The sequence below is a fragment of the Palaemon carinicauda genome, chromosome 3 (genome assembly GCF_036898095.1).
Source record: "Palaemon carinicauda isolate YSFRI2023 chromosome 3, ASM3689809v2, whole genome shotgun sequence".
NCBI classification, from domain to species: domain Eukaryota; kingdom Metazoa; phylum Arthropoda; class Malacostraca; order Decapoda; family Palaemonidae; genus Palaemon; species Palaemon carinicauda.
In genome coordinates this window covers 123,017,131-123,034,994 of record NC_090727.1, presented here as the reverse complement: position 1 = coordinate 123,034,994, position 17,864 = coordinate 123,017,131, and the positions used below count along the sequence as shown (strand labels likewise).

Here is a 17,864-nt window from a genome sequence, read left to right as displayed (position 1 = left end):
GTACGGAAGAAAATACAGGAACATGATTACAATTCCCTTTGATTCTTCTGATGCCTGGCAAGCATACAAAATATCACCATTCTCAACTTTTATGTCGAATAACTCAAGTCCAGTAATATCCAGTTTGACAGGACACGTATTGATTTCCCCTGATAAGGAAACATATACGGTCATTAGAGACTTAGATAAATTAACTCACTGTTCAGAAGCCATGAATAATAAAGTATGTACAGCTGACTCCTTTGAATTCCATCATATATCAATGGATTCATGTGAGTTAGGTATAGTGCTAAACGGTTCTCTCCCATACACACGAAGATTGTCTGAAAAAACTTCATCCTTTTGACGATAATAAGTTCAATTACAGATTGAACAACGACTCGGATACTATACGACAAGGCCGGCTTCAATGTATCATGCCCAGACGGATCCACAACTCACTCCCAGGTCTTCGTTGCAGCTGACGGTTGCATCGGGACGTCCACGAACTACACGGTCCAAGGAATTAACACTATCATCAGGGAACGGGCCTACTTCGCGAATTTCACGTGGACAACTACAATCCTATCCTTACCTCTCCCATACAACGCACAGGTGGCTAATCGATTGACGAAACTAGCCAAGAAGGACCACCCGTCACCGACTTATGTAGGGGTAATCTTCGTTTCTACATGTCGCCGGCATCAATCAGTGTCACGGTGGTGATTCTTATCGCCGTTAACATACTTGCTTGGCGTAGATTGAGGCAAAAACAGGTGGAGCTCCAGAGGAACGTTTTGCCACTTCCAGACAACACTCCTATTGCATTGAAAGCATTTACATTTAGAGCCATTTGAAATTGACCATTTCACTTGACTCGGGGGGTAAAATTGTCTGGAACTGAGAAGTGTGTGAAAAGCGGTCAGCACGCTGGTAATATGTAGTTGAAGAGAATCCAGGACAATGCATGTGTTTTATATATATATATATATATATATATATATATATATATATATATATATATATATATATATATATATATAAACAGTTAAAAAGTATCTTTTGAGCACCTAATAAAATATTGTAGCCCTATATATTTTAAAAGTATCTATTGGGCACCTAATAAAATATCTAAGCCCTATATATATATATATATATATATATATATATATATATATATATATATATATGGAACCGTGGTGCGTGTACGTACCAGGAATCTATATCTTGTGCACAATCATACCAAATTTGAAGTATTTTTATCTTTATCAAGGTAACAAATATTCTTGATCAGTTACTAATGAACAATCATATCAATTTGATGTATTTATATCTTTACCAAGGTAACAAATATTCTTAATCAGTTACTAATGAACAATAATATCAATTATAATATATCTTTATCTTCAACAAAAGTAACAACTATTCTTTAACAAGTTACCAATTTGTATATACATGTTCTGTATTTTCCATGCATTTTTTTTATTTATGACTATGTCCGTTAGGTATGTGTTTTCTTTTTTTACATATACTTTTTTTGCATATTCATCCTTAATCACTTGTTTATGGCTATGACTAAAATATATATCCAGTCACACTCTTAGGAAACATATTTTAACGTAACTTTTAATGTTCAATGCTTGAATGGTAGCTGTCCGAGCTAATGTAATGTATACATTATCAAACTCATGACCCAAGGGGTCATTGGTGAGTTAAGAGTGTGATGACAGCCATAATAGGATGTGAAAATAGACTATGCTAAAGCAATGCTCAGAAAGCATTGCATGAGTAAACATTTATATATGTCTTGTAAACATGTCACAACGCCTCCCGTGAGAAACAGTTGACCTATTGATCCCTACCAGAATCACCTGACTTCCGGCCATAAGGCTAGGTGATCATTTCTCTTTGTATTTATATGAAACGCTGAGATAGCTAATGTTACGTTATCGACGCGAGCTTATTGTAAAGCAGTTTTATTCATCTTTTGATACGGAATGGTCATCCGACCAAACCATCCATACTCCAGTGATGGAGCTATCAATAAATTGTTTAAAGTTAACCTAAAACTTTGACTTATTCTAAGAAGTAACCTACATGTCTAATATTTCTATATCACATAGAAGAGACATAAGATGGAACCACAATGTGTACGTATAACATTCGCACACTAACACACACACACACACACACACACACACACACACACACATATATATATATATATATATATATATATATATATATATATATATATATATATATCGTGTACTGACTTTTCGTCCGATGTCACTTCGTCCGAGACACTTTGTCCACGTCTTTTTGTCCAATATTTTTTCGTCCGATGGACTTTTGGTCCAAAGACATTTGGTCCAATTTTAAATCGTTTCAATCCATAAAAGAAAAAAGAAAAAAAAACTTAGCCAATCCATAACTTCCCAATAGAAAATGAAACCCACTGAACGTTTTATAGCGGAATGAAACTCATCTGCAGCATTGTTTGTGCTACGTAAATCTTGAAGAATACGCTCATTAACATTCCATACATCTAATGGGAAATTAGACAGATCTCTCCTTTGTCTCGCACCACACCCTCTTACGACTCCCATGTAAGTCACATCAAAGTTGACAATTAATTCGGAAGATATTTCGTCATCGTCTATCAATTTCTCAGGAAATCCGGAATGCTCTTCTCGGCACCTTTGAATAGTCTTTTAGAGTACTTGCACAAGAGGGAGCTGGGAGCAAGTATTTTCAGTTATCTCTGAAAACTTTCTCGATAACTTGCTGCTATGATTTCAATCGCTTTATCCTTAATTTCAGCAACTGCTTTTCTAGCATTTAATGCATATAAATTTGCGGGATAAAGGTGCTCACCAGAAGAATAAATAAATTTTGGTACATTGTCTTCCGTAATCCTGTGAATAGGCACTGAACACAGCTGCCTTTTCTCGCACCTCCAGTATTCTTTTCCAAGTTTTGTATTAGTTGAATGAAAATCGTAGATGAAATTACTTTCATCTACTACTTTTCTTTTCTTCTTCGTTGATTGTATGAACTTTGCCATTTCGGGATGGGCAGATTCAGAAATTGAAGTACTAAACTTGCAGCACAATATATATACTGTATATAGTGCCCTACTAAAGAGAGAGAAGGCAAGAGCGAATGTTAAGCATGACTAATGGAATAATTAGAAAATGAGCATATTACTTTATCATAAAAGCCAATAAGGTATAAACTTTTAACACAGAAGTGAAGTAAAAGGGAGTAAAAAGTCCATGAAACACTTGTTTTCTTTAGAAATTGGACCAAACGTCGTTGGACCAAAAGTCCATCTGACGAAAAGACATTGGACAAAAAGACCTGGACGAAGTGTCGTCGGACGAAGTGGCATCGGACAAAAAGACCACCCACCTATATATATATATATATATATATATATATATATATATATATATGTGTGTGTGTGTGTGTGTGTGTGTGTGTGCGCGCGTGTGTATGAGTACCCAGCCTTTAGACAGAACAGCCATTCTTACATTCCCGAGGTGGTGGGTGTGAATCGGGGTGCCACCCAAAAAACCTCTAAAATTTGAATTGATTAACATGAAAAGTCCACGACGATTGATTATGGACACCATACTTCATCAAAATCTGTAAGATAATAAAGAAATTTCTGGTGAAAAGAAAACTTAAGAATGGCGTTAATTTGTGCTAATTAAGGTTTTAATTAACATGAAAAGTACACATATGAAACTACTCGGTATTTGTAAATGAAGGTTCTCTGAGTGTAAAACACCAACTTAAGAACAGAAGTTTAGATGTTAAGGAAACTTAAGAATAGGTCAAAGGTCATACTACACCCAACAGCCTGTAATTACCATATTAATTAACATGAAAATTTTGAGTTTCAGTTCCATGGCAGTTGATTAAAGACACCACACTTCACCCAAATCTGCAAAGTAAAAATGGAATTTTTGTTAAAAAGATAAATTAAAAACGATGTTAATTAGCCTTAATGTAGGTTTTGATTAACATAATAGGTACAAGTATGGAACCAAATCAGTATTGTAGAGTGGTTGCTTGGTTGAGAATCACTCTAGTAGGAATGGAGATGGAGAGATGTAAGAACAGGTCAAAGGTTACTTATCAAGCCAGGGGCTGACTCCCAGCAGGTCTATAGCCAGGCTCAATAGAGTTGTCCTGTGTACATTGTAAATTAGTAAAGACAATACAAATGCTAAAATTATGGAAAACAGTTTAGTTAGCTGTACACTTTAGGCATAACAAATTACACTCTATCATTTGACCCAAGAATTAATAAGCAGTTGTCTTGTTGAGAGACCCCAAACCATAGAGAAAGATTTAGCATAGATGATGTGCCATATATAGAGTATGGCCCACATGCCAATGTATGCTGGATTTAATTCATTAACTAAACCTGACAAATTGACAGAACCATAGATTTTTTTTAACGTAAAAGTTTCTCAGCAACCACAATGAGTTGAGAGGTGTTCTTGACCTCTTTGGAATCCTTTCAAGGTCCTGGTACGTATAGGGGTTATGGTGATAGGCACACCCCTCCCAATTAGGGGTATGGATGCGAAAACCGTAAATTACGGGGTATGCGTATCTCAGCAACCACAGGGAGTTAGGAGGTGTTCTTGTGTATGCCGGAAAGATCTGGAGGTCCTGACTATGGCGGTTGGGAAGAACAGTGCACTACATCAAGATATAAGTCAGAGGACGCAAAAATAAGGGGTAGGTGTATCCCAGCAACCACAAGGAGTAAAGAGGTAGTCTTGGGCTTGTTGGAAGGGTCCCAAGGTCCTTAGTATTATGGTGGAGGAGATGAGTGCACTACATCAAGGTATAAGGGACAGGATGTGAAAATAATGGATATGCGTATTTCAGAAACCACAAACAATTAAGAGTTGTTCTTGAGGTCGCTGAAAGGGTCTAAAAAGGCTCGTAGTATATAGCACCTGATTCAACTCTTAGCCACTTTTTGATCCATAAACAGCCTTTTGGGTGACATTATATCTATGACCTTCACAATGTAGAATGTGCAATCAGGACAATTGACATTGACTTATTCATACATTCACTCATTCCAGTTATCCAATTATCCTCTTTAACAAACCATATTAGTTATTCCCGTTGATTGTTTCCATTTGGTTTTCGTAATATTGACAATACATAAGCTGGCCCTTGGAGTCTTCTGTGGAATGGACATTTATAATACACGCCTTGGCCTTTGGAGTCATCTGCAGAATGGTGCCTTTTCTATTAAGAGAACAGACAAGTCCTTCAGCAGATGCCCAGTGGATCTAACATTGGAGCAAAACGTGAATGCAGACAAGTTTCTAGTTTTTCATGTATGACATCTTCCACCAACAAACTACAGCCCATGTCTTCTGAGAATGATAACTAAGTTTACTCGAGCTGCCATCATAGCTACGGTCCAGGAGTTGGCTGAAATGTTGAATCGTAAGGATACAACTATGGAATTGCACAGAACACGAATCAAGAGGGATACTTCCAACTTACAGAAGACCATTGACCAAAGAAAAGGATGTTCCCATCCTTTTATGAAGTCATTTGAAGTATCCCTAAGTTTTTTTAATATTAGAACAGGAAAAGTGGCCAATGGACCTGTTAAGGAATGTCTACTTAGATTGAGACAAAAGGGGAATGAGTGCCATGAGAATCATCAGGTTATGCTTCAGAGACCCAAACAACTTCGAAGAGTCCATGAAGGAGAGACTGCTGACATTCAAGGAGAATTGCAAGTCCAGTAAACAGAGCAAACACAAACAAATTGCTTCTCTGGTGAGTACACGTGATCTGCTGGGACGGCTGCTTGTACTAGATGGTAGGGAGGATCTGTACTTGAAACATTTCCTCTTTTACCCCTTACCAACAGCTGCTCTCTTGATGCGCAGTTCCAATGGCTTGATGATGAAAACAGACAAGAACGCTCTTCTCCATCTCCTGAAAGTTACAGTCGAACGATCAGCTCCACCCACAGTTGATGCAACTGTCTTTGATGGAAATGTCTTCCTGAATACCCTCCCCATACCATCCTACAAACACGTATGATGATTTGGCATTTGGTGTTCTTCAGCAAGTGAATATAATGTCAGGAAACAGAGTTGACATAGTTTTTCACACATGCCTTCTTCCGTCTATCAAAGGGAGGGAACAGGCTTTAAATGTCTTGGTGAGAAGACGAACCTGGAGTATAATATATCTAGTGATAAGCAATAGCATCTAAGGATCATTGGTCGCTGCCTACAATCCAGGTCATTCAAGGAGGAATTACTGAAACTCCTATCGGAAGAATAAGTGGCACAGCATTATGAAGATTGATCAACTGTAAGAATATGTACCTCTCATACCTTTGCTGAAGACTTGAAAACAAACTGCAAAGCATCATACACACTAATCTGTGCTCACGCAAAATTTATGGATAATGGAACTGTCCTGAATCTGGTTGTTAGAACATCTTGCACAGATATTGCTCTCGTACTGGTCCATCATTCCTGAAACATTCAAACAAACATATAGATGAAGGTTGATACAATATTACGAAATAACAGAAGGTATATGAACATAACAGATATAAGGAAGACAATTGGAAAGAAGCTCTCCTATGCCATGCATGCCTTCCTCTCCTTTAAAAGATCAGATTACACTTCACCCCCTGTCAAAAAGGACAAGATCAGCCAATTCAAGCCTTTGGAAAAGGACACTAATGCACAAAGAGCATTTACAGATATTGCAAAAGGGGACCTAAGTGAAAAGACTGCACAAGATTTTAGTTTTCACAGCATGGATTTATGGCATATAGACACAGGGCCAGCCTTATCCTTGGTTGCACATCAGCACCAGGTATCTGAGAAACACTTCCAACAAAAGTCTACAAGCAAAGACACATTGAAGAAATTAAGGGGCATGATGTAATGATTCCACATCACAAGGCAGAGATTTCACAACATATCCGACGAGAGGCTTTTATTGAAAGAATGTTGGGAAATGCATGCATAACTAACATCTAGCAACATCCTTCTAAAGATGATGGTTGGGAATGCCAAGATGAGTCATATTAAATTTCTCGATTCACTGGTCTCCAGCTGCATTGGTATCAGACATGGAAGCCACTATAGAGTAATCTGATGTTATGTGACCTTTCCAGCACAATTTCCATTCCCAAGTTGGTGATTCTGAATATTTACACCATTCCTTGTTAATCAAAAGTTAATTATGGGTCACTGTACCTTTCATGTTAATTATAACCCAAGGTCTATAGACTTAGTCAGTGCTAACTAACGTCGTTCTTTAGTTATATTCCCAACATAAATTCCATTCTTACCTTGCAGATTTGGATGAAGTGTGGAGTCCATAATCATTCAGTATGTCAATTAGCGGTCATTAGATGTGCTATGATCTTCGACCTATTCATAAGTATCTTTCCAACCTCAATTTCCATTCTTAAGTTGGAAATTCATATTCAGATAACATCTAAAAATCGCTATTAATGTTTTACTTGTATTTTTAATGTTTAAAAAAAAAGACATTATTTGGTGATAATTAAAGTCGTTCCTAAGTTATCCTTCCACCAGAAATTCCATTCTCATCTTGCAGATTTAGATGTAGAGTGGTGTCCATAATCAATCAGCATAGAAATGAAACTTGTACCTTTTATGTTAATTTATTTAGATTTAGGTGGGTTTATGGGTGGCACTGTTCTGTTTAAAGGTTGGGTAGTTTTACACCACAAGCACCTCAAAACATTTGTACCCTCCATGTTTATCAAATTTCACCCAGCTCTAAAACTGAAACCCCAGGATGTATTCTAGTGGGCATGAATTGCAGCTCGAGGGTTTTCAATCATGCCTTTTTTACACTGATACAGGTATATGTTTAGTTACATATCCCTTGAAATATTTTCTTCTTAAACATGTAACAAAAACCTTCTTCCATTTCAAGGAACGTTTGTCGATGAGCTTGTTAAACTCATACCTTTTTTCAAACAATCAATGACCCACTGTTATTGATTTTATCACATAGGCTTTTCCACTGCTAAAGTCAACACAGTCTCATTGAGACTTCATGAAATGTGCCTGAAGCCCTTCAACTTGTCTTTGAATCAAATCCTGTCCCTCAAGCTGATAGATCAAATTTCATTAAAAATGGACCACAGTGTATCCTTTGATTGGTCTGTTAGAAAACTGGTGCAACCTCACCCTAAAAGATTGATATGGAAAAATGGATTGTACCTTTTCCACACAAACAACAAAGAATGCTGTGACTCTAGAGTGTTCTCTTGCAATTGGTAAGATAAGACTATTGTACTTGATGTCATTGTTATGTCAGACTTTAAATACATATATTAATATTAATAGAAAATCTTAGCGGTTTCAGCTTAAATCAATGTGTAGTCTTGTTTTGTTGTTGAAAAACTTATATGCCAATATTACAACTTCCAGATGGGAATTGCACCTTAACAGGATTATTGACAGCTCCCTCCATTGGTGTGAAGTCTGATTTGTTCAGAAAAACCCGTCATTCACAAACTTTGACGAATATTGCTCTGAACAAACCAACAACTTGTAGCCGAGTCACATCAAATTGGTAAGTTTTTAGTGACAAGTAAATCAACTGGCAACTTTTGTGTAATTATGAAATCAGAGGTGAAATATCTGAAAATTCTGATGATTGCTTAGGTGGGAGAAAGAGAGAGGAATAATTCTGTGCTTGTCAACCAGGTAAAATAATTAATTGATGACACATTACCTAACTACTGACTCATATCTGTGTCTCATGCCACTTTTTAGGAGTCCAATGTATTCCTTACTTCTTTTGTGATATGGTGAATGGCTTACTGGCAAATTAGAAGCCTTGTAGCAATACAAGTGTATAGATATATCATCATCATCATCTACTTCCACGCCTATTGACACAAAGACCTCAGTTACATTTTGACAGTCGTCTCTATTTTGAGCTTTTAAATCAAGAATTTCTAATCATCCCATCCTACTTCACGCTTCATCGTCTTCAGCCATATAGGCCTGGATCTTCCAACTCTTATACCTTTTATGACATGTCCTAGGGGTTTGTACTACAGTGGATTAGAAATGGCTGTATTTATTGTTGTTGTTTGATAGATTATATATATATATATATATATATATATATATATATATATATATATATATATATATATATATATATATATATTATATGAGGATGGCTCGTGTCTGCGAACCAAACATATAATAGTGACTGTCAAATGAATCAATCTCTCGAATTCCAAAATCACTTGCTTGCTTTTACATTGAAACTCTTATACTTTAGCATATGAATACACGAACTCTGAGACAGTTGAATAATTCCCTGACAGCAATATATAAAACACTGAATATCCAGAGGCCTCTTAAGTACACCCAAAACCAAACTAGGTAATTATTCTTAAGAATTATTTAAAACTTACTACGGTTCATTAACAGGATACAAGCGTATACTATTCTAAACAATGGTGATTGGAATAATACATTCTTTACAAAAATGAATATAATCTATATAAATTACAACACTTTGAAAGAATTTCCATAAATAAGATAAATCACTTAAAATATTAAGTCTGAACAAAACTTGGATTAAAACAAAAATGTTACGATCTGAAAAATATACATTAATAGGACTTGAACTATTGTATCAGAATAAACCTTAGACTAAAGGTGCGCTTACACGATCGAACTATGTTCGACGGACAAAATCGTTACCATATCACAGGAGAAGCAGGATGACGTCGTAAGCGGTGAAATGATGGAAACGGATCTGGCAACAAGCAATGGTACTAGATGAGGGTGTTTACCACATTTCGAATCTGCTCATAGGGCATAGACCGGTGGACGATGTTCAAAGGTGATGTCCGTTGGTAACTCAGGCTAATTGTTACAACTTTGGCTTTTCTTCCATAAGGCTCTTTGACAAACAGTAGCTAGAAGTTTTATTCCTGCTGTGACCAGTTCGTAAAGCCTGGTGGTTTGATCGGTGGATATCCAGAAGTTTAGATATATGTTAATAAGTTTGTCGAACAGGTTGACATGTGTCATTTTATAGTAGACTGACCTATTTAAAGTTGTTACTGGTTCATATTATTTTTTTATGATTTTTCATTCATAGTTTATTTTGCTTTTCTCTATATAGGCAGCGCCCAAACAAGCATGATCTCGTTGCTGGGATTCTTAGCCTTGTAGCATCCTGCTTTTCCAAATAGGGTTCTAGCTTATTAAATAATTATGATAATAAGGGGCTGGGGAGTAAATGATTAGGGAACTGGTAAAAAAACTAGTTAGAAATTAAGATATATAATAACAGGTTTGCCCAGTTCCTTTAAAAGAAATGTCCTCTTTGTTTTCTTGATAATATTAGGTTCAGATTGTTTGCCCAATGTTCAATATTTTTTTAACCTTTTTTAAAGGCAGTATTGCATCAAAATTTCTTCATAGATATTTGATATTTGTTATTTTCAAAACCTGATTAATTTATTAATCTTTCAAGGTAACAACCTTGATAATGAAGAAAAAAAATTCCTGAGTGGACACACAAGGCCCTACTGAATGGAATATATGAGTTTTTAACGTATTAATAATATTAATGATCCTTGTTGAAAAGCGGATTCCTCAATGCATAACAAAATAAAGTACATTCGAGGAAGGCTTTACCATTTTACATTTCTATGTACAAATATAGTATTTGGAGTCGTTTTGTGCAAACCTGTGAATGATTGTCGAAGGAAATTGATATAATAAAAACAATGAAATGCTTTAGTCTACGATAATAAAGGACATGCTTTCTTCCACATGTATGAATGAAATTCACTTTCTTACCAACAAGCGGAAGGTATCCTTAGATTATGGTAGATTTGGAAATGAGGGTACCAGAGAAATAATCTAAAATTATTTAAGAGAATTATTCAGAGAAAGATAATATATCAGAGAAAAATATAAGCAATAATGGCTAGTAATGAGATACAATATGTTAATTGTGTGCCTGGCAGCATCGTATACTTCCAAACTAGACAGTGTGTGACGTTTCGATGCTGGGAACACGGACAGTGTCCGGTACACCACTTGGTGCTCGCTTCTGACGTCATCAGTGAGCCTTTTCGCTTTCCACTGCTAGTTGGTAACAATTATATCCGTTGAACATTGTTCGATCATGTGAACGCACCTTAAGAAAAAGAAATGACACTTATGAAAATCATAAAATCACATGTTTCACTTGAAATTAAAACTGAAATTACCCCCGCACTTTATCTATTACTTTGAAAATGATTAATGTAAAGGAAACTTTTAGTTTGACACGCAATGAAAAATAAATAACCAGATCACAATACAAATACCTAAGCTTCCTACAGGGCTATTTACAAAACTCTAAGAGAACTTTTATAAGTACTCATTACACACGATATATGGGGGGGAGGCTGCAAAATCACTTTGGAGAGGACACACTATAGGGACTGAACACTTTTAAAACAATACTCTGAGCTGAGAGAGAGGTTAGATGGCGATCTGAAGGCTGAATTTTTCTATCTATCTATCTAACCCTGGTGTTTGCCTTGTATATGAAACTTAGCTACTTCCAGAAATTTCCCAAAGAACTGGCGGGCTAAGGCATCAGAGTTACCAAGTATTACTCTTTCGAACGTGCGTTCACGCAACGCCAGATGGCTCTCTCAGTCAGCTAGCTCTGCCCACTCTTTGTCCCCGAAATTAAAAAAAAGATAAGATCTATCACTAGTTTTTTCGGGAAAATTACAAAGAACACGGTACCCAAAACAATTGCGTATTTTTGCTCAAACTTGATGCAATACCTCATAGAAATATAAAACAACATTACATAAGCCCTTGTTCATATTTCATATGATCACATAACACTTTCAAGCAGTTTATGAAACACTTTTTAACATTAATATGTGAAATAAGAAGCTAATTCTTGAAAATAATGTGATTTTACATGTAATAACTTAAATAAAGAATACAATGAAATTATCAACGGAAGTCTTATGTAATTTATATAAACTTATGTCTCATTGAGAGGAACTCATCTTAAGAACTGGCTAACCTCTCTTCAATGCATAGATAATATATAGATAAAACTATTATTAAACAACTTTATTTACTCTATACTAAACCAGCTTCGTGAAAATTTATATATATATATATATATATATATATATATATATATATATATATATATATATATATATATATATATATATGTATATATATACTTACTTATGTATCAGTTTTTGATCATTTAATTTCCTGCAGGGATTCTGTAGATCGAAATCCGTATTTGGCTGTGGATGGAGATGACGGCACTACATTATATTTCCAAGCTTCCCATTCTCGCAAGTACCCCTGGTGGACTGTGGATATCGGACAAGAGCGCTTAATTGGGGAGGTTCAAGTGAAGTTTAATGGAAATGGCTCTGACAGTGCACAATTCAATAATATTGAGGTATGTACCAGAGTCCCACACACAGAGGGTTCAGAGGGTTAGAGTTGGTTCTGTCACATATTCAAGCCTAGGGGTCAGTCTTCAATCTATGGTTAATTAATAGACAGGAACATATGGTGACATCCCTCATGCAGGAAGTGAAATAGTGTGACGAAATATATAGCAACTCTAAATACTTTCAAAACTTAACCCACTGTAGCATAACTATTCGATCTTTCAACTATTCTCAGTCCAACAGATGGAACAGGTACCACAGTATCACTGATATTATTATTCATGAAATGTCTCTAATAATCCACATTTCCTCGATTTACTTCCTAACTTCTAACCTGTTTCCTTTTTAGATTCGCGTTGGTAATGAGTACGTGTCTGATGGGAACTTCAGCACTTGGGGGTTGCTGGCGTTTTTCCTTGGACAACCACCCTATCTCACTCCTGATTTCCTATCATTACCAGGAACTAATGCCTTATGTGGACGTTATATCAGCATCAAGAAGCTTAGTTCCTCTCCTAAATATTTTGTTTCTATCAACGAGGTTAAGGTTTTCGCCTTGGAACCAGTTTCAAGTCCTTAATGTATGGGCATTAGGGTTTATTCCAGATATACTGCAGACAAATGGATAGAATTATAAAGTTATAGAACCCACTAATAGAATGTGTTTTCATAAGGAATATGTCACGAACAAAGTATTCATTAAAACGTTTAAAACTGGTTGCAACAGAATTCTTAATAGCTCCATCTCTAGTCAAATTTGCTCCTGTAAATATCTCCAAGTGATATTTTTGGCTTCAATTCTTCCATTTTCAAAGAAGAATACTCCTTTCAGAGAAGAGTAATCTGGTGACACCCTTCAGGACAGAGGAGTGGATGATCAACGAGGAAGGCAAAGATACTGTCGTTATTAGAGATGATAATTGCGTGACATCAATACCTATTCAGTGATTCCCTTATTGCACTCTGGTCAGGAGGAAAAGATTAGTGATCGATTACCCTTTCAATCTACAGTCGCTGACATATGAGTTCTTTTAAAAGTGGTAAGCCATTTCAATATATAAATTGTTAATAGATTTTTTTTATTTTTTGTAATAGTATGTATGCATATATGTATGTATGTATGTATGCACTTTTGATATGTATTAAAGGAAAATATGCAACAAAAGGGTTAACTAAACTGCTTTCTAACTTGAAACTTGAAGGTATGAAATTGTGATTTTCATAATTTTCCTCCCATTGTTACTGTTACAATTTTGTGTCTTTGTTTGCATTGGGATAATTTACGATTTATTCAATTTCGTTTATAATATTTAGAGTTCATGCAGGTGAATCTTGGCTGAAATGCTGTGACAATGTGATCTTGAATAAAATTTTGGACATATTTCAAGTTACTGTCTTTAGATGCGGTAACTCAGAAGACTTTAGTAGATACATCATTTAGAAATATTGATGATTATCATAATTGCTATAATGATAGCCCTAATCATCTCTATCTGCACTATGTAGAAACGTCCTCTTATGACAAATGAGTCTGTTCACTGTCAATGCACTGAATTAATTTTACAGCATGTAGCAAAATTGGTGATACTTTGCCATTCCGTATTAAATCTTATATTTCACTTTGTAAACGTGTATGTATGAGACAACGTTGTTCACTTGTTATGTATAATTTTATCACTGAATAATGTTAGATCGTTAAACAAGCATTTCATTTTAAAAGGATATTTCGAAAAAAAAAAATGAAGTATGTTACTCTAGCACAAATCCCTTTGTCAAAGTGACTCCGCCAGAGTCGGTGAGACTAGTCTTTGAGCTGTTTGTCTGGAGCAGGACCCACTTAGAACAGGTCAGCCAGACAGAGGATTAAAGATGAGTCACTGCGGTTCAGTACGTCACTAGATTCAATGCCCTTCTCAGAACCTACTGACCTGGCAGGCCCAATAAACAACGTTTACACACATTATTCAGTATTGTGATTCCTTGTTACTTGATAACGCGTAAGAGAAAAGCATTTAATTTCCTATTACTAAAACAATTCTGTTGTCATTCACAGTAACGGTTTCGTGTATGGTCCCTCAATTATGATGTTAAAGACTAAAGGTTCAGCATAGATAAGATGTTCTAGATTTCCTATGTAAAAGATATCAAGAAATAAGTGGGAGAATGCACGTCATCGTGCGGATCCAATCAATCCTGAATCTGCTGTGATATGATCAGCTCATTTTGCTCCCGAGTATTAAGATGGCAGGAAATCATGGTTGCTTAGTTTTGACAGCCATAACAATATACGCTTATTGAAAGCAGCAGAGATGGCACATCTCTCTAATTGCCACATGTTAAGATTAATCTTCAAAGTTTTATCATCAAACTTTGAAAAAATGTGATATTACAATTCATATTAATTTTATGCCTATTATATATATTGATAGTCATATATAGTTTGACATTTATATAAGTATAAACACACACTTTATATAGTGTACTCATATATAAAATGGTCTATATATTATTGGCAAATAAGGCAGATAGCCATATCTCTATCTATCTATCTATATATATTCATACACGGTATATATATATATATATATATATATATATATATATATATATATATATATATATATATATGTATATATATATATATATATATATATATATATATGTATATATATATATATATATATATATATATATATATATATATATATATACATATATATATATATATACATATATATATGATAAATTTTTGCACATTTAAACGTGTTTCTTTCATATTTCAAATAAGCCATATATATTAATACATTAAAGTCTGGATTCTCTTAACGACCTCGGGATCAGAGCCCCATGCGGAACCGCCCAAAGAATATAACATCGGACCGGCGGGGATTTGAACCCTCGTCCAGGATATCTGTATGCCAGTGGCTGAGTGGTAAGGTCACTGGCATACAGATATCCTGGACGAGGGTTCAAATCCCCGCGGGCCGATATCATAGTCTTTGGGCGGTTCCGCCTGGGGCTCTGATCCCGAGGTCGTTAAGAGAATCCAGACTTTAATGTATTATTATATATGGCTTATTTGAAATATATATATATATATATATATATATATATATATATATATGTATGTATATATATATATATATATATATATATACATATATTATATATACATGTTCACAGACACACACGCATATATACTGTATATACATATGTATATATATATATATATATATATATATATATATATATATATATATATATATATATATATATATGCGCAGCTTAAATTTTCTGTTATTCCGGAAGAATTTGCAAAAGTCAAACGACTGGAAGGAAATTTGTAATTTCATATCTCTAGTCAATGACTTGATATAATTAAAACGAATTATATATATGGAGATATATCTATGAGGATTAAATTTTTAATTTGGGATTGAAAAACAAACAGCAGCTTTAAACGAGGTAGTGGAACTAATGAAATCATTGAGGTTAAAGTTGTAAGTTTCAAAAGGGAGTAATTTTGACAAGCAAATCAACAATAGGTCTATTCAGTATGTAAAAAGATATGCGCAACCTGGATTATATAACAACACAAAGATTAAATTAGGACTGCATTAATCCTTTGTTGGGGCGTATAAGGCAAGTGAATGGTCTCTACAAGTATCCAAACCCAATAGAGTTCAAATATAGACTTAGGATATTGTTATTAAATAAGGACGTAAAACTTGTTAGTAAAAATAGAAACTACGGGAGCCACAATCAAAGATTAATAAAGATGTCAGTAGGACAAGAGAAAAAGAACTTGCATTAGAAATGTGCCTCATTAGTAACATGTTTTTTAGTTTATATTATGGGTAAGCATTAATATTCTTTTATATGTTATCTTATCTAAATGTGATAATTTTGCTTTCTTGAAGTTCTACCAAAATAGGTGATTATTCAATTAATTGGTATTTAAAAGCTTTCATGTAATAAAAACACATTCTATCCTTTTCCTTGTAATTTACAAGAAAATTACGGATGATTTATGATACTATGTAACAAGTTTACTAGATTAATCATGATTAAATATTGTGCCGATAATGAGGAAGGACAAGCCTATCATCGCTGGCTACCAGTGATTATATGGATCTTGTGACGTCACGGGGGATTAGCGCTGATTCTGTCTGGCAGACCTGTTCTAAGTGGGTCCTGGTCTGGAGATAAGTATTCAAACTGGGAAAGAGGTCGTCTAGATGAACAGTTTAAGCAGAGTCCTATAGTCTAATGCAGCGGTACCCAATTACTTTTGTTCATTACCCCACTTTTTCCGAATTCCTAGCTAGCAGCAAGCTTTGAAAATGATTAATGTAAAACAAAATTTTGGTTGGTTAAACCTTCCTTTATTGAACTATTACTGAAATAAATATATCAAGAAGTACTTCTGTTGAAAATAAAGATAAAAAAATGCATACATATAATAACGTTGAAAATAAATGGAGAGAATATATAATTGAAATAGTGTTCATTAGTGTGAAAACTGACATATATATATAAATAAATACTTTTGCTGGAAATAAATAAAATGTTTTAGAACAAAGATTTTCCTTTCAATTCGATTGGTGAAAAACGGCAGTTAATCATCGGTTTTAATTTGACTGATTATGAGAGAGCTGGTATGGATCACGTGTTTCTTTTGTTGATATGATGCCTCTAAGAAATTGTTTAGTTGTTAATAACCCATGTTGTAATGGTAGTGGGATTTTGAGACCATTCGTCGGCCTCCAATTAAGTGACACTAATCTGCATGCATCATCCTTCAAGGAAGCTGATATAAGAAAAAAAAAATTGCTACAGAATTTCCCATTAAGCCAGTTTTATAATTGGGACATAAAACTGCCAGTGTGACTAAATCTTTCAAATGATTATTGTAATTTAGGTTCCAAATAATAACTGGCGATTAATTATTGACTCTTCCCAAATAACCGAACTCAGTAAGGAATTATCTTATAACAAAGAAATTATCATAAAAAATCACTGGAAAGAAGGATAGTCAATATCCAAGAAACTCGAACACAAAAGCAACACTTAATTACCTCAGGACTGTTCGTACAAGTCAAGAGGTTCTCTTTATGACATTAGTTACTGGAAGGAATTATGTTGCTGTTCAGCTGAACCTTGACATGAGAGTAAACTTTGACGTAGGAAAGAAAGAGATTGAAATCCACCGTCTTTTAAGAAACTACAAAACTGGAATGCCATTGCCTGCTAAAACCTTATTAGAATTCACAATACCATTGTTATGAATCATCTACATTTTGACTTTCTCGGTCTCATAAGTGGATTTTTTTAAATCAGTTTACATAATGAAAGTACA

At 34.8% G+C, this 17,864-nt stretch overlaps 1 protein-coding gene across 1 annotated transcript in view; it reads left to right on the top strand.

Annotated features, from left to right (window-relative positions):
• The window catches only part of LOC137637857 (uncharacterized), a 52,922-nt gene extending 39,481 nt beyond the window's left edge, over positions 1–13,441 (top strand). Inside the window, exons 3-5 of the mRNA XM_068369966.1 lie at positions 8,469–8,613; positions 12,321–12,510; positions 12,855–13,441. Coding sequence (XP_068226067.1) covers positions 8,469–8,613; positions 12,321–12,510; positions 12,855–13,085 — 566 coding nt within the window. The 3' untranslated portion in view covers positions 13,086–13,441. The remainder of the gene's footprint in view (positions 1–8,468; positions 8,614–12,320; positions 12,511–12,854) is intronic.
• The last annotated feature ends 4,423 nt before the right edge of the window (positions 13,442–17,864 follow it).